Below are 18,678 nucleotides of genomic sequence, written 5' to 3' on the forward strand. Positions count from 1 at the left end.
GGGGGAGTAAATCCTTCCAGAGCTAAGGAGGTTAAATGAACAGGATCTTTTTTTTTTTTTCAGGGTTACAACCACTTTAAGAATACAGACATGGGGCCGGATTCAGATACCTGAGCGTATCTGTCCCGCCGGCGTAACGTATCTCAGATACGTTACGCCGCTCTAACTTTGGGCGCAAGTTCCGTATTCATAAAGAACTTGCGCCCTAAGTTACGGCGGCGTAACGTATGTGGGCCGGCGTAAGCCCGCCTAATTCAAATGGGGATGTGGGGGGCGTGTTTTATTTAAATTTTGCTTGACCCCGCATATTTTATTTTTTTTTGAACGGCGCATGAGCCGTTCGTGAAAACATCCCAGTGCGCATGCTCGAAAATCCGCCTCAAAACGTCATTGCTTTCGACGCGAACGTAAATTACGTCCAGCCGTATTCGCGAACGACTTACGCAAACGACGTAAAAATTAAAAACTCGGCGCGGGGAACGACGGCCATACTTAACATTAGCTACGCCTCATATAGCAGGGGTAACTATACGCCCGAAAAAGCCGAACGCAAACGGCGTAAAAAAAAAGCGCCGGGCGGTCAATCGTTTCTGAATCGGCGTAAATACTTATTTGCATATTCCTCGCGTAAAAATACGGAAGCGCCACCTAGCAGCCAGCCTGAAATTGCAGCCTAAGATACGACGGTGTAAGACACTTAGGCTCCATTCACATCTAGGCAGACAAATTCGCTGTGTTTTGTACCGCGATTTGCGGCGACAAAACGCCGCGATTGTCCGCCTAGATGTGCCCCTCTATGGAGATGGTTCCCGAACGCCGATTGAAAAAAAGGTCCGGGACCTTTTTTCAGGCGGCAGGCGTTCGGCGTGGAGATGTGAACCATCTCCATAGAGGGCAATGTCTTTTCATCCCTCTGGCAGCAGCGGCGTCGCACTACAGGCGACAAAACGCCTAGATGTGAATGGGGACTTACACCTGTCGGATCTTAGGGATATCTATGCGTAACCTGATTCTCTAAATCAGTCGCACAGATACGACGGCCCGCACTCAGAGATACGCCGTCGTATCTCTTTCTGAATCCGGCCCATGGTTTTTATTTCAGCCAGAGCTTAGAGTCCCTTTCAATTCTGATTATAAAGCTTCTGTACAAAAAAAAAAAAAACTGTTGATTTATTTGTACCCCAAAATGTAAAAGAGACTGAAGCAGGCTGTTGTGATTACACCAGGCCCAGCATACACAAATGACTGATGATGCTGCAGCCTGGACACTGTGTGATAGCGCAAGAATCCTCCTCAGGCACTGTCTGTGGAACTCTGCTAAAACCAGCAACAAACCTCCATGAAACTTCTTCCCATTTACCTCTACATGCCTTCATTTACACTCTGCTTACATTGCTTACATTGCCTCATTCCGCCTCACACTGCCCCCTCACAGTCTACAGCGCTGCAATACACAGAGGAAACTTCTCTGCCCTTCTCAATATGGCGGCCCGCCAGCCACGTCCCTCGGTGATGACGTCACGGCGACAGCTTACGGCGGGACAGCTGAAAGAGGATCAGTGTTAGCGGGCGCGGGTTTTGGGTGAGAAATGAGAGAGAATAATACAGCGGGTGTTATATCTGTTATGGTTTATTATGCTCCTCGGAGGTGATGTTATTGTTATATGAGTGCACCCATTTATATCTTCCCTTATATCAGAGACATGTGTCTGTCCATGCTGGGGGGGCTACAGAATGTATTCTCATGGGACATGTGAAGGATGAGATGACATGTCTGTTCTGTGGACAAGCTACTTTTCTTGGAGGATTTACATTTTTGTTAAAGGGAAGCAGTAAAGTGCAGTCTATTGCAGAGTTTGATTGACCACTCCATCACATTTTTTATCTTTTTGTTTAAGGGCACTGAGGCGCGTTGGCGTTAAACCGTCGTCTTTTTGGCCTCTAAAGGGGCACTTTTAACCCGAGAAAAGGTTAAAAGCGCCGCTGCCAAAGCGCTGTGCGGATGCTTCGCTGGCTGGCCATCGATTTCAATGGCAGGGGCATTTTAGGAGCGATGTATTCACTACTTCCCATATTGTCCCCAAAGATGCTGCTTGCAGGACATTTTTCCACATCCTGCAAGCGCACCGCCCCCAGTGTGAAAGCAGAGGCGCTATTTTTAAAGTGCTTCACTTATGAATGGACAGAGTCAGTGATCACTGACTCTGCTCATTCAGAAAAGGAAGGGGCTGGCAAATGACATATTTACCGGTCCCTTCCTCCACTCTCCATCCTGACAGGACTGGGGAGCCGAATGAGCACAGAGGGGGGCCCAGAAAGTAAAGAAAATTTGATGGGCAGTTGGGGATGATGGGTGCGGCGGTGGGGACTGTTACAAGTAAGGATGAGCTCTGGCGTGTTTGCATAGAACACGTGCAGAGCCCGCCACGAAGTGTGCACGGCGCTGCGCTTATCACAGACAGGGAGACATTTCCCGATCTCTGCAGCCGAGCATCGGGAAATGTCTCCCTGTCTGTGATTAGCACAGCGCCGTGCACACTTCCTGGCGGGACCATGCGAACACGCCAGAGCTCATCCTTAGTTACAAGCACCGATTTCCCTGTATGGCTTTCAATGAAGCAGCTGGATTCCACTTCTCCTCTTCCTCCTGTGGCTTTCAGCTGCTTCATTGAAAGCCATACAGGAAGATCGATGCTTGTAACTGGCCGCACAGATCATCCCCAACTGTCAAATTTTACCAGATACCAACCAGGGACAGATCATCCATGGGTACAGTGTGGGTCAGAGCACAGTGAATAGAGGGTCCGATTGGGGCTGCCTTAAAAAACGTACAGGTATACCCGATTAGACCGATCATGTGAAAGGGGGGGGGGGGGGGCCTAAGGCTGGCCATACATTATACAATTCCTTTAGATTTACCAAAACCATATAATAGGAGGTCAAACCTAATCACTTTTAATTTGTATGCAATCAGACAGGCCCTTGTACTACATAGTTGAAGGTAAATCTAAATAATATTAAATAAGAAAATTGTATAGTGTATGGCCAGCTTAAGGCTGCCTATGCACTGCAGTTTATCTGCACCTCCAGTGACCACTTCACTTCTTTGTCAGGATTTCAACAGGTATCACTGGCTGCTGCTGTCCCCCAGGCAGGTGTGGCTGCTGCTGGCTGTCCTCCAGGGTGGGTACAGTTGGCGGGTACTGCTGGCTGGTTCCCGACCTGCAATTCCTGAGCATCAGTGTGAATACAGGAGCCAGCACTAGAGGAAGCATGCGGCCACAATAGAGAGTGGGGAAAATGCTTGCTGTACGCTCCTGTCACAGGTGGAGTATATTTGGTATCCCTAGAGCCAGCTCCTGTGACAGGAGCTGGCTCTATACAAGAAGCATTGACTCTTCTATTGCCGGCTTCGTTCTTCACACTAATGGTTGGGGGATCTGCGTTTGCCGACCTGCCATGCCAGAGCAGAAGGTGGCAGGCCACATCGGAGGGTGAGCGGTTAAGCGCCCCTGCTCTAGGGTTATATCCAAAAAAACAATGAATTTGGTGCCGCTAATGTAGAAAAACTCCAAACTCATGTCATTTGAAATGAGGTATTGTATAAATGATTTTAAACTTTCCTCAGTGTTGCTCCATACCATGCTAAGGTTGTCCTTTGGACTCAGCTGATCACAGATCAGGGTAAAGGGCCGATCACAGTGGCCCTTTACCACATGATCAGCTGTGTCCAATGACGGCTGATCACGGATGTAATAAAGGAAAAATAGTGATGCGCTGAAATCAACTTTTGCTATTACTATGTGTAAATTTGATACCAAATATACACACTCAGGAGGGTATCAATAAAAAACACAGTGAAAAATACAAATATAATGTGAAATAGTCCATATGTGCAAAACAGCCTCAAGTGTAGCAAATATCCAGTTCTCAGTAGTAGTACTTATAATAGACAGAGAGTTCCACAACCACTTGCTGTCACAGGCTGATGTGTTGTTGGGCTTCCAAACAAACACAAACGGACACCTTAAGACTTCAGAATGCAGATGCACTCACAAATCCTCTCTTCAGATAAGCCTTAGAACATCCTTTGAACATAGCCTCACAAGCCGATCAGTACAGCGATCTCCTCATACGGATGGATGTTCGTTGATCGCGTCACTAGCCTCCGTCACTGGGGAGGAGCCTAGTGACGCAATCAACGGACATCCATCCGTATGAGGAGATCCATCCATCCGTATGAGGAGATCGCTGTACTGAGCGGCTTGTGAGGCTATGTTCAAAGGCTTATCTAAAGAGAGGATTCGTGAGTGCATCTGCATTGTTGTTGTCCATGCTTAATCTGTAATATACAGTATTGCACCATATCTTTTTTCCTTTTTCCCTTTGAGTTGTGTCGCCCTGAAGCAGTAAGGCGTTTTTTCCTTATGTTGTGCCACTTGGAAGTATTCAAGCGCTTGTCTGAATCTGAAGTCTTAAGGTGTCCGTTTGTGTTTGTTTGGAAGCCCAACAACACATCAGCCTGTGACAGCAAGTGGTAGTGGAACTCTGTCTATTATAAGTACTACTACTGAGAACTGGATATTTGCTACACTTGAGGCCGTTTTGCACATATGGACTATTTCACATTATATTTGTATTTTTCGCGGTGTTTTTTATTGATACCCTCCTGAGTGTGTATATTTGGTATCAAATTTGCACATACTGTACACATAGTAATAGCAAAAGTTGATTTCAGCGCATCACTATTTTTCCTTTATCACTTTCTTTGGTTTTGTACACCTGTGTGTATGCAGCGGTGTCATTTGGGTATTTTTTTTTTTTTTTCCTTTTAAATTTAATAATTAGTTAGCACTGTAGTACATTCTTCACATATATGATCACGGATGTAAACACGAGCTGGTTATCAGCTTTTCTTTCCTCGCGCTGACAGCATGAGAAAGGGAGAAGAGAGATAACTGGCTTGAGTTAAAGGGACATCGGCACTGATTGTCAGTGTACTGATTATCTGTGCTGCCCATCAGTGCCTCCTCATCAGTTTTACCGATCAGTGCCCATCAGTGCAGCCTCATCAGCGCTCATCAGTAAAGGAAAAAAAATGACCCGTTTGAATTTTTTTTATTTTTTTCAAAATGTTGTCTTTTTTTTGTTTAGCAAAAAATAAAATGCAAGGAAAGAACGACCTGAAAGCTGCCTCTTGATATAACATGCCTCCACCCCCATATTACATACAATAGAACAAACTATAGCCCAAGGGACTTTAAACAAGGTAATCATAATGGTGAAGACAAGTAAATAGAGTATATAAAAAATCTCTATTTAAAGGTGTATATACATCATCATAAAAAGAAAAGACTTGAATAACAAAGCCCATAAAAAGGAACAGCATGGTACAAATGACTTTAAACCATAAACATGTTGGTATACAATGATGGTAGTATAAAGTATACATATACATCAGTTAACTTGGCATGTTTTGTGAGCTCTACTCACTTCTTCAGGAGTTGATGTGTGTACAAAATGTCTGTAAGATGATATGTAAATAAAATATAACATACAGTAATGATTATGATTAGACAGAAAGCAGGTGGCCTAGGCAGGAAACCCCATACTTACTTGATGGTAAATTGGTTCCAGGGACTGACCCCTAATGGTGACAACGGAAGGCGTTCCAACTGGGAGCTGAAGGGGCAGACCCCGCAACAGCCAAATGGAGACCAGGTGGAGGGCGAGCACATTGCACAGAACAGCCCCCGATCTTCCTTTTCTCGGGTTTCCCGCCGGTGCTCCTGGCCCCTTTCTCCTGCCAAGTGCGCCCATAGCAAGCAGCTTACTATGGGGGCCCCCGAGCAGGTTCACTCCCGAGCCACTGCTCTGTGTGTCCATTCACACACGGAGCGTGGCTTTGCCCTGCCCCCACTCGCTCCGCATTGGCACACTGCCTGCCTGCCTATGATGACAGTAGCGGGAGCTTGCCATCTCAGCCAATGAAGAGGAGGAGACCCGAGAGAGCCACGGCTGTTGTTTACATCACTGGTTCGGGATGGGCTCAGGTAAGTATTAGCAGGAATGAGGGCACTGCTGAACACAGAAGATTTTTTACCTTCATGTATAGAATGCATGAAGGTAAAAAACCTTCAGTCTTTAAAAATCCTTTAAGTATGGCAGTGTTCTTCTCTTACAGCGAATTGTTCCCGAAACGCACTTAAGATGTGTGCTAATATTGTTGTTCCCTGTTATGCTTTTTACTTTGCAGGTTGTCACCATGTTCACAGATATATCAGTTGGGCAGGGCCCTGGCCTCCTGACTCCACCATCTGAGGTCTCTGCTACATTTACAAGAGTCTCCAATGCTCAGTATACCAACCAATCGGAAAGTTATCGCTTGGGAGAACGCAGCTTCACTCGCCAATACGCACACATCTATGCCACCCGACTGTTAGAGATGAGGCCACTCCTGGTAGAACGTGCTAAGAAGAAATGGGGTGAGCTTGCTGCGATAAACTTTTATAACACAAGACTGGGGTGTAGGTTACCTGAATAATAAGGGGTATCTAAACCCAGGAAAATAAGGTTAGATATTTCAGCTTACCAGCCCTTCGGTGTGGTAGCTGCATTAGTATTATTTTTTTATGCGTTTTTTTTATTTTATTTTCACCTCAGATCTTGCTTAGTAACACAATTCCTGTCCTAGGGATAGCTTGCTCACTTTACTGTATCTATGGATTAGCATCATTGTCACCCTAGAAAAGGAAGTGTTAGGACTTTGGAACACCACCTTCTTTCATCATCTTTATAACAAGAGGAGTGTGTTCTGTAGTCCACAGATGGCTGATAATACTGCTTGGGATTTCAGTGCAGCAGAGGCACTGCTCACAACAGAAACTTACAAGCTCAACAGATTTCTGGTAGGATCAACACACATGTTTTGCAGTTCTCACACAGATCCAAAAAAACGTTGTTCATTGTTCGAGTTTACATACGCTTTAACTATTATTACAATTCAGTGTGGGCATTATCTGGCAGTCAAAGTGTGTCATAATGCTTTAGATATCACTTTATTTGGATATAAGTACTCTCTTTTTTTGTTTTCCTCGCTGCTTTCAAGATCATTGACCCCCCAGTAATGATCTCTTCTCAGCAATGCATTCCCATATTTTCCCAGCTGTTGGTCAGAGAAAGCTTGAACGAACAGACGGCCAGCACTCACAGATCAAACCCTTTAAAAAATTATTTTTTAGTCCTAATACAAAAGTGGATGCAAGCATAATACACCACACCTTTGTTTTAGTGGCTGCTATGGACACTTTCTCTCAATGTTTTGCTTGTCACCTTAAAGCAGATGTGCCACTAAAAAAATATATTAAAAGCCAGCAGCTACAAATACTGCAGCTGCTGACTTTTAATATAAGGACACTTACCTGTCCTGGAGTCCAGCGCCGATCGCAGCAGATGACGAGCCGATCGCTCGTCACCCTGCTGCTCCCCCCTCCATCCACGGTGAGGGAACCAGGAAGTGAAGCGCTCCGGCTTCACTGCCCGGTTCCCTACGGCGCATGCGCGAGTCGCGCTGCGCCCGCCGATTGGCTCCCGCTGTGTGCTGGGAGCCGAGTGTTCCCAGCATACAACGGGGCACGGACGGGAAGCGAGGAAAAAACCCGTCTTTTGCCCGTATCGTAGGGCCGGAAGTGGGTGCAGATACCTGTCTGTAGACAGGTATCTGCACCCCCCTCCCCCCTGAAAGGTGTCAAATGTGACACCGGAGGGGGGGAGGGTGCCGATCAGCGGGACTCCACTTTAGAGTGGAGATCCGCTTTAAGAAACAGGTCCATCCGTGTCGGACATAGTTGCAGGGACCCATAGGAATTACACATTTGAAAGACTTATAGCTATCAACAATATGAAGTGCAAACAGTTTGATGCCTGTTGGTCCATATGGCCCAAATGTTTATGAGGATTCTAAAAAGTTTTGTTACACTGTTTTGATTTTTGATTCGTGACTGCTGTTCTCTTCTGTTTTCTGTCACGTATGCACCATGGAAGATGTGTATGTCATTCCCCCTGTGTATGTCATTTCTCCCTATTTTCCTTATTATCCCTGGAAAAATATTCAATAAAAATATTGAAACAAAAAGAAACAGGTCCATCGATGACCTAAAACAGCAGTGTAGTAGGGCACACTGGCAGAAAAAAAATGCAGCTGCTAGGGGCATCTGTCTTTTTTTCATGCCCCTGAATGCACCTGCATGTTATGTATTGTGGCCATGCACATGTAGGCATTTATGCACATTGTTGTGTGCAGCATTCAGATGCTTAAATAATATGCCATCTTCTGGCAGCGTATTTGGAGCATACCTGTGTGCATGAGGCCTTATACTTGCTTCCATTTTTGTAACTTTTTCATCATGTCCTCAAAATCATGTTTGCTGTTGATTTTGTAAGTGCTGGCTTTCTCTTCATGCAAGTTTGTATACGGTATCACTGTTAGTTGTCCACTCTGGAACTATGGTGGCAAGGGGTGGTGCTGGATTGGTTTGTCTATAGGTAAAGTTAGCTGTCATAGATTGCAGTTTTAAAAGATCATGGCGTGTTGTAGATTTAAATAGACTTTTATTTTTTTAATAGATAAATTAAATAAAAAAATGAATTGTATAGCAGTTATATATATTTTAGGCAAAAAAACTTTTCTCCTACGCCTTCCAGGACGGCACACCAGAGAGATAAGGGCTCCTCCCACAGGAAACACAATCAATTGACAAGTTTGTTATAAGTTCCCACCCCTCCCCTTGCTCCTCAGTATTTTGATTGTGTTTCTCCCGAACACAGCGGCACGTTTGTTGTTTTATATTACCTGGAGACGGTGAGGTCGAAGGGTACCCCTGTTGAGGCAGGTTCAGGGAGGCCGGGGAGAGCTGAACTGACCTGTTGGCTTCGGTCGCTCACAGGTCGCCACAAAGACAGGCATGGACGCTCTGAGCTGTGGTGAAAAAGCCATCGTCCCTCTGCACAAAAATCCGCCACGCTGCTAACTCTTCTTCCTGGGGGGGTTTGCAGAGGAGCATTGCGCTCCAGACCTCGTTCGGAGGTACAGGAAGCGCGTCACCGGAGAGTGGGCGTTCCCTACACGGCAACCCGGAAGTGACGCTTCGGCGTGGAGAGCAGCGTGGAGCGGTGGGGTCGGCGGCGGATAAACCCTGTGAACAGGTACCGGCAAGCCAAGGACCCAGTCAACCTCCTCATGATGGAAGAGGAAGGGAAGACTAGCGCTGCGGCTACCAAATCCAGATCGGGGGTCGGTGAGTACAGTCCCTCCTGGAAAGGGAGAAAAGGGGAGAGTGAGAGTTCCTGAGTCGCAGGATGCAGCTGGTAACGGCTGCCTTCCTCGTTCTCTCTCTCTTTTCTCCCTAGTACAGCCTGCAGCTCTGAAGTGGGAAGAAATAACATGGTTGTTTTTTATTATGTTCCCTCTCCAACAGAATCTCCCGGTGAAACCCAGGGGGCCTCTGCTCAATCCTCAGCATCGGCTAGTGGTAGTTCCTCTAAAAAATGTGGAAACTGTAAAGATAAACTCCCAAAATCCTATACCAAACCCTTCTGCCACAAATGTATTAACCAGTTGGCTGGGAAGGAGGCAGCTGCCATGATGAAAGATTTTCTCTTGTCAATGCAGTCTGAAATGTTGGCCACGGTTAGAGCTTTCAGGGAGACAGCTACACAAGCAGCCACAGGCCCTAGCACAGAGGAACCGGCCCCTAGAGAGACTTTGATTTCTCAGGGAAGGCTAGTTGCAGGACCCAGTACCCCTTTCCTATCCTCCCAGGACTTTTCTCATGATCTGGAGGAAGAGGAAAGTGAGGTCATGAGCCAGGTCACTAGACATAGCTCAGAGGGTGAGGAGGATAGAGACTCAGTCATGTCTCAGGAAGAAGGAAAATTGAAAAGATTCCTCTTCTCAGCAGAGGATGTGGACAGTCTCCTTCAGGCAATCTATGCCACTGAAGAGATTCCAGAGGTTCCTAAAACGACCTCTGCACAGGATAAGGTGTATAGGGGACTCAGTGAAACACAGGATAGAGTCTTCCCTCTCCACCAATCTCTAAAAGAAATAATCCTACAAGAATGGAAATATCCAGAAAGGAGACTGACCACTCAGAAAACCTGGAAACGGAAGTACCCGTTCACCCAATCAGTTGGGGAAGCTTTCTTTAAACTTCCAAAACTGGATGCGGCCCTGTCTCAGGTCACTAAACAGTCAGACCTCTCATTTGAAGATGCTGGCAGTATTAAAGATTTAATGGATCGTAGGGCCGAATCACTCCTAAGAAAAGCATGGGAGGCTAACACAGCTTCTATGGCCCCAGCATTAGCTGCGACCTGTGTAGCCAGGAACGCAGACCTATGGGTAGAGAAACTGGCAGAACACCTCGGCCAGTTCACAGAGTCAGAGGAAATCTTGGGGTCTCTATCTTTGATAGGAAAAGCTGTCGCATACTTGGCAGATGCCGCTTTGGAAACTGCAAAAGCTTCAGCCAAAACAGCGGCCTTGATTAACTCGTCCAGGCGAGCTATCTGGGTTAAAGCCTGGGATGGGGATGTCACATCAAAGGGAAAATTGTGTGGACTCCCTTTCCAGGGTTCACTTCTGTTTGGCCAAGGATTGGATGATGTCCTAGCTAGGTCTTCAGAAAAGGGAAAGAAATTCCCTGTGAAACCTAAGAAAGATGGGTTTAAGAAGACTTTTCGAGGCCCCCAGGGGCAGAACAAGCAGAAATATAAAAGAGAACCCAATAGGCGCTGGTTTTATGGCAAAGGGAACAAAAAGAATAACTTACTCTTTCCCTCCACCAAAGCTGAGGCTAAACAGACCAAGTGACGCCAAGGTCAAGGTAGGGGGGAGGCTGTCCCAGTTTGTACAACAGTGGGAAAATATTTCAGACAGTCCCTACATACACAAGCTTATAAGGGATGGGTTCCGCCTGGAATTTGTCACCTTTCCCCCCCCTATGATCACCCTCACGCAGCTCCCCAAGGATACCCTAAAAAGAAGGGCCCTCTTGGAAGGGGTTCAGGAATTGGCAGAGCAACTAGTAATAACACCAGTGCCAGTAGAACAGCAATACCGGGGGTTCTATTCCCACGTGTTTTTGGTTCAGAAACCATCAGGAAAATTCCGCCTGATAGTAAACTTAAAAAAACTAAACGGATTTTTAGAACAAAAGAAATTCTCCATGGAGAGTATTTACTCAGTAAGAAAGAACCTCATGAAGGAAACCTACATGACGACCATAGACCTGAAGGACGCCTATTTGCACGTGCCAATTCACGTGGACCATCAGGCCTTTTTGAGGTTTGCGGTGGTGGTAGGGGAGGAAATCTTTCATTGGCAGTTCAGGGCACTACCCTTCGGCCTAACCTCCAGCCCCAGAATTTTTACAAAAATACTGGCAGAGGCAGTAGCATTCCTACATCTTCAAGGAATATGCCTTATACCATACCTGGACGATCTACTGATCTCCGGTCAGACAGAGTCACAGGTTCAGAGGGATACCAACAGGGTGATGGAGTTTTTAGAAAGCCTAGGCTGGATTATCAATTTAGAGAAATCCTCCCTCATACCAGAACAGGTAAAAAATTTCCTGGGCTACACTATAGACTCCAGGCTTCAGACGCTCTTCCTGCCAGAGGAAAAAATAAAAAAATTAGTGTCAGGAGCAGAGAATCTGGTGAGATTCCCCAGACTTCCCAGGAGGTCAGTTATGAGAGTGCTAGGCTTAATGTCGGCATCCATACCAGCAGTAGTCTGGTCCCAATTACATGCAAGGATGCTCCATTTTTTCTTTCTGTCCTCTTGGGACAAGAAGAAGGAATCCCTGGATCAGGAGATTGTACTCACCCCTCAGGTCCTGTCATCCCTAGAGTGGTGGACCAGTCACCAAAACCTAAGGGAAGGTCGACCTTGGGCACAATGGGATCCGGTAAAATTGACTACGGATGCCAGCACATGGGGGTGGGGGGCCCACTTGGGAAAGAAAAAAGCCCAAGGAAGATGGTGCTACCTCCTGGCTCATCAATCTTCCAACACCAGGGAGCTCAGAGCAGTAGGAGAAGCTCTGAAGGCCTTCCAACAAGATGTCACAGACAGGGAGGTCCAGGTGAGCTCAGACAACGCTACAGTAGTGGCCTACCTGAATCACCAAGGCGGTACCAGATCCGGTCCCCTATTGGAACTAACCTTGAAAATCCTGGGTTGGGCAGAGAAGAAGGTCACCTCCATCTCAGCCATACATATAAAGGGGACAGACAACATAGAAGCGGACTTCCTCAGTCGCCAGCAATTAAGACAGGGGGAATGGGAATTGAGTCCAGAGGTCTTTCGGGCCTTAGTTCTTCGGTTTGGCGAACCAGACATAGATCTGTTCGCGAACCGGAAGAACAGGAAAGTGAACAGGTACTTCTCAGCCTCGGTAGAACGGGATTCCGAGGGCCTGGATGCGCTGTCCCAGAACTGGCACTTCAAAATGGCCTACGCTTTCCCGCCCCTGGCGCTAATTCCGCGGGTACTCCAGAAAGTCAGCAAGTCCCCCGGTCAGGTCCTCCTTATTGCCCCATGGTGGCCAAGGAGGACATGGTTTGCGAATCTGAGGTTCATGTCAGTAGCAGAGCCTCTGAGACTCCCAGCCAGGACAGATCTTCTCAGACAAGGTCCAGTGTTTCACCCGAGACCAGAGTTCTTTCAGCTAACAGCCTGGTTAGTGAGCGCCAGATTCTGAAACAAAAAGGTTGTTCAGAAAAGGTGATTGATACTCTCCTTACAAGTAGAAAGCCGGTCACCAGAAAGATCTACTCAAAGATATGGAGAACTTTCCAGACCTGGAGTAGAAAAAGACAAAAGTCTTCCCAGTCGGTTCCGGTTATCCTGGATTTTCTCCAGGATGGAGCGGACGCTGGGCTTAGGGTTAGCACCCTGCGAGTACAGGTAGCGGCCCTCTCGGTGTACCTGGATAAAAGATTAGCGAAGGACGACCTAGTTAAGAGGTTCTTACTAGCTAGGGAAAGAATGTCCCCCGTCCTTAAAAGCTTCTGTCCACCATGGGACCTCACTAGGGTATTAGAGTCATTATCTATGCCCCCTTTTGAACCTTTAGAGAAAGTTTCCCTTAGGTTCCTTACGTTAAAATTAGCTTTTTTGTTGGCTATTACTACAGCCAGGAGGGTAGGAGATCTGCAAGCTCTGTCTATGAAAGAGCCTTTTCTTAGGGTGCAACCAGACAGGGTCACTCTTAGGGCAGATCCCTTATACCTACCTAAAGTAGCATCCTTACTCAACAGGACGCAAGAAATGATATTGCCGTCCTTTTGTTCAGAACCAAAGAACGAGAAGGAGTTTAAGTTCCACTGTTTGGACGTAAGAAGATGTCTTCTTATATATTTAGATAGAACCAAAAGTTTCAGGAAATCTAACCATCTCCTAATCCTCTATGGTGGGGTCAGGAAGGGATTACAGGCCTCAAGGCCATCAGTCTCAAAATGGATTAGAGAAGCTATTACAGAGGCTTATCAGTGTGCAGGAGAACCAGCTCCACTTAATATCAAAGCTCATTCAACCAGATCTCTGGCGACATCTTGGGCGGAGAGAGCAGGTGCCTCCTGGGACCAGATCCGTAGTGCGGCTACCTGGTCAAGTCATCACACCTTCCTGAAACACTACCGTGTAGAATTGTTGTCACAGCAAGACCTGGCTTTCGGTCGGAAGGTCCTCCAAGCTGTGGTCCCACCCTGAGGTAGGCCTGAGGTCCTTTTATATCCTCTCTGGTGTGCCGTCCTGGAAGGCGTAGGAGAAAACCTACGTTAGATCTACCGGTAACGGTATTTCTACGAGCCTTCCAGGACGGCAGGCCTACTACCCACCCTATGTGAAGAAAGGAAGCTATATGCTAAATGGTAAGTACCGATGGGGTGCCCCTTGTGAACCAGTTCAAGATTACTTTATTAAATACTGAGGAGCAAGGGGAGGGGTGGGAACTTATAACAAACTTGTCAATTGATTGTGTTTCCTGTGGGAGGAGCCCTTATCTCTCTGGTGTGCCGTCCTGGAAGGCTCGTAGAAATACCGTTACCGGTAGATCTAACGTAGGTTTTTTTTTTAATTAAATGTATGCTCATCCTTTCATTTTAAAGAACTATGGATTCAGAAATGAAATGGTAATGGACATTAAACCACTTCTTATTTACAAACAGTCTTATTTCTGGTTTTGATCTCTAACCCAGTGCTGTGTAGTAACTCTGTATCTTTCTTTGCTTACAGGTGATGACATAACTGTGCGGAAGTTATGTGAGCTGCAGGGAGCAGAGAGATGCTGTGTGGTGGGGACACTATTCAAATCTATGGAACTCCAGCCATCAATTCTAAGAGAGATCAGTGAAGAGGTACAAGTGTTCTCCCACTACATACAATGCTTTCTGTTTCTAAAAAGGGACACCCATCAAAACATCTACATGCTGTGTTGTTTCATAGGCTGAAGGTTTATATTTAAATTCAATAAACTACAAAAAATCACAGGAGGGCACAAACACCTTGTGCATTACCATAGACCAATTAATTCAAGCCACCAAGGCAAATGGATACTCCCAAGCGGATAAAACTGGTGTACGTCAGCTGAACGCGGTGTAACCTGTCGTGGGACCAAGCGATTGGATGGCTAATGTGTTTCAGGGGACAGACCCCCTTTCTTAGAGCTCAACCACTTCCTGACGGCCGTACGACTTTATACGGCCGCAGGGTGGTTCTAATTCTCTGAGCCGCCGTGTTTTTACGGCCTCCGCTCCTCCTGGCCACTGGGGGGAGCGCACTGGCGTGCCCGCCGCATCACTGGGATGCCGATGCGCGTGCCTGGCGGCCGCGATGTCCGCCAGGCTCCCGCGATCGGCGGTTACAGAGACAAGGACGTGGATCTGTGTGTGTAAACACACAGATCCACTTCCTGCCAGGGAGAGAGGAGACCGATCTGTGTCTCTTGTACATAGGGAAACAGATCGGTCACCTCCCCCAGTCAATCCCCTTCCCCCACAGTTAGTAACACTTACTAAGGTACACATTTAACCCCTCCCTCACCCCCTAGTGTTAACCCCTTCAATGCCAGTCACATTTATACAGTAATTAGTGCATATTTATAGCACTGATCGCAGTATAAATGTGAATGGTGCCAAAAATGTGTCAAAAGTGTCCGATGTGTCCGCCATAATGTCGCAGTACCAGGGGTCAAGTCCTGGGGAAAAAAGTGTGGGAACTCCCACCCAAGATCCACTCCCCCACCAAAAAAAAAAATTATACGCTCATATGCATAATTACTAACGCATGTTTGTTTTTTCAATCCACTGTACCTTAGTAATCCTTTATGTTACTGGCCGCTTCCTGTATATGGATTCATCAGGTAGTGTGCAGGTATTCCGTCACTTCCTCGATGCCGCAATGTCTCCTGGGAGTTTTTGTCATTGTTCCCAGGAGACATTTCGGAGGTCTGCCGCGTGTTATCGCGGGATTTAGAAAGAAGCAAGTTCTGACAGTGACTCGAGCTGGGCATTGCCGCTTAGTGAAGGATTGGCTCGGCTGCTCTAGTCCTGCAAAGGGAACTGAGTTCCTGCTGAGAAAAAAGTGCAGGAACTCCGTTCCCACGCGTTCCCGCAGGACTTGAGCCCTGCTCAGTACCGATTAAAAATCGCAGATCGCCGCCATTACTAGTAAAAAAAAAAAAAAATATGTAGAATACGTATCGGCCTAGACTGAGAAAAAAAAATTGAGCTATTTATTATAGCAACAAGTAAAAAATATTTTTGTTTTCAAAATTGTCGCTCTATTTTTGTTTTATAGCGCAAAAAATAAAAACCACAGAGGTGATCAAATACCACCAAAAGAAAGCTCTATTTGTGGACGTCAATTTTGTTTGGGAGCCACGTCGCACGACCGCGCAATTGTCAGTTAAAGCGACGCAGTGCCGAATCGCAAAAAGTCCTCTGGTCAGGAAGGGGGTATATATGCCCAGTAAGCAAGTAGTTAAAACAGCTCTGAGGGGGCTATAATGCACAGGGTATTTGCACCTTCCTCTGTGTTTTTTGCAGTTTATTGAAGATTTCCCAGTCTGAGGAGAGCTGCACCCCAAAGAAGCATTGTGGATTGAAGAAAACAATATAGCAAAACAACCACTGCGCAGAACTCCCTAATATTGTAACTGAGTGGCTGCCAGGATTAGCATGTTTCCCCACACCTAATAAGATGGCAAACAAGAAAACAATGCAGCGCTACTCCAAACAAATATAAGTGACCATAAAGTGTTGATGCAAATCTCCCTACAAGTGTCTAAATAGGGTTTGCAAATTAACTCAAAAGTATCCGTGTAATTAAACAAGGAGAATGTGTGCTAGAACAAAAAGTGAATAGCACTCCTTGTGAAAAATGAATGATACACCCCCTTGAGAATGTATTAAAAAAAAAATAAATATATATACAGTACAGACCAAAAGTTTGGGGACATCTTCTCATTCAAAGAGTTTTCTTTATTTTCATGACTATGAAAATTATAGATTCACACTGAAGGCATCAAAACTATGAATTAACACATGTGGAATTATACATAACAAAAAAGTGTGAAACAACTGAAAATATATTTCATATTCTAGGTTCTTCAAAGTAGCCACCTTTTGCTTTGATTACTGCTTTGCATACTCTTGGCATTCTCAAGAGGTAGTCACCTGGCGCAGCACCCCATCACTCTCCTTCTTGGTCAAATAGCCCTTACACAGCCTGGAGGTGTGTTTGTGGTCATTGTCCTGTTGAAAAATAAATGATGGTCCAACTAAACGCAAACCGGATGGAATAGCATGCCGCTGCAAGATGCTGTGGTAGCCATACTGGTTCAGTATGCCTTCAATTTTGATTAAATCCCCAACAGTGTCACCAGCAAAGCACCCCCACACCATCACACCTCCTCCTCCATGCTTCACGGTGGGAACTAGGCATGTAGAGTCCATCCGTTCACCTTTTCTGCGTCGCACAAAGACACAGGGGTTGGAACCAAAGATTTCAAGTTTGGACTCATCAGACCAAAGCACAGATTTCCACTGGTCTAATGTCCATTCCTTGTGTTCTTTAGCCCAAACAAGTCTCTTCTGCTTGTTGCCTTTCTTTAGCGGTGGTTTCCTAGCAGATATTCTACCATGAAGACCTGATTCACACAGTCTCCTATTAACAGTTCTAGAGATGTGTCTGCTGCAAAAGGTGGCTACTTTGAAGAACCTAGAATATGAAATATATTTTCAGTTGTTTCACACTTTTTTGTTATATATAATTCCACATGTGTTAATTCATAGTTTTGTTGCCTTCAGTGTGAATCTACAATTTTCACAGCCATGAAAATAAAGAAAACTCTTTGATTGAGAAGGTGTGTCCAAACTTTTGGTCTGTACTGTGTGTGTATATATATATATATATATATATATATATATATATATATATATATATATATATCACTATAAAGTTGTGTATGTGGTATATACAATAATGGTGTTACCCTCTATCTAAATATAGAACTACCCCCTGAAATGCAACAATGTGCAGAAAAATGTGAAATGACCGTAATGGAACTAGCCATAAAATACGACTGACCCTTGATAAAGTGACATGATGAAACATGTCCGGGCGGAGCCAATTACGTCATCACGTTACTGGAAGTGACGTTGTCCATGATTCGGGAGTGAGTGTGTAGCCAATGTTTTATGCTCCTTAAGGGGCCAGACTCCATCTGTGTATGCTTTTATCTGTATGCACCATTATGTGCACACTCAAACGTGAGTGTATTTATAGTATGAGATTTGAATCAGCACTTTATGATCACTTCTATTTATGTGTTGGGAATAGCACTGCATTGTTGAGTGAAGCATTGTTGAAGAAGACCCCTGGATTTAGCACTGGAGTGTTTTTGGAGAATTTATTTATATACAGTAGTATATATCAGTATCTCACAAAAGATGATCCATTGCCAGCTAAAGTAAAAAATGCATAATCTATTTCACTACCCTGCTGTTGTCACAGACACACTGGATAGTGCACCCTCTGTGCTATCTGAAAGTTTGGAGAGGATGGGAACCCTAAAAAGGGCAGAGTTAGAGAGTCTTAGCACACACCACTAGATCATTGCAGAGCACCCAGCAGGGAGTGATGGACTCTCCTGGCCAGTGTACTGGGTTGCGGCCCTTTGACATACAGTATCTCACAAAAGTAAGTACACCCTCACATTTTTGTAACTATTTTATTATATCTTTTCATGTGACAACACTGAAGAAATGACTTTGCTACAATGTAAAGTAGCGTGTGTACAGGTTGTATAACCAGGTAAATTTGCGGTCCCCTCAAAATAACTCAACACAGCCATTAATGTCCAAACCGCTGGCAACAAAAGTGAGTACACCCCTAAGTGAAAATGTCTAAATTGTGGCAAATTAGCCATTTTGCCTCCCCGGTGTCATGTGACTCGTGACATGGAAAGTTTGGCTGTACACGGAGCACACAGCCAAATCTCCGTGTGCTAAAAAGCACACTTTTCTTCTAATGATATAATGCATCTTACCTAAAAACCCACTCATCCAAAAAAACAGACATGACCATACATTTATGTTCTCAGCTCC

The 18,678-nt window shown here is 45.5% G+C and overlaps 1 protein-coding gene and 1 long non-coding RNA gene across 3 annotated transcripts in view; one reads left to right on the forward strand and one right to left on the reverse strand.

The window, feature by feature from the left end:
* Positions 1-1,421, reverse strand: part of LOC120933062 — a 117,509-nt gene extending 116,088 nt beyond the window's left edge. For both annotated transcript variants that reach the window (XR_005748057.1, XR_005748056.1), the window contains exon 1: positions 1,401-1,421. This is a non-coding gene — a long non-coding RNA (uncharacterized LOC120933062). The remainder of the gene's footprint in view (positions 1-1,400) is intronic.
* A 56-nt stretch (positions 1,422-1,477) lies between these two features.
* Positions 1,478-18,678, forward strand: part of POLD2 (DNA polymerase delta 2, accessory subunit) — a 43,911-nt gene continuing 26,710 nt past the window's right edge. Inside the window, exons 1-3 of the mRNA XM_040346047.1 lie at positions 1,478-1,582; positions 6,257-6,485; positions 14,306-14,427. Of these exons, the coding sequence (XP_040201981.1) occupies positions 6,266-6,485; positions 14,306-14,427 (342 nt within the window). The 5' untranslated portion in view covers positions 1,478-1,582; positions 6,257-6,265. The remainder of the gene's footprint in view (positions 1,583-6,256; positions 6,486-14,305; positions 14,428-18,678) is intronic.

Source organism: Rana temporaria, chromosome 3 (assembly GCF_905171775.1).
Source record: "Rana temporaria chromosome 3, aRanTem1.1, whole genome shotgun sequence".
In the NCBI taxonomy this organism is placed as follows: domain Eukaryota; kingdom Metazoa; phylum Chordata; class Amphibia; order Anura; family Ranidae; genus Rana; species Rana temporaria.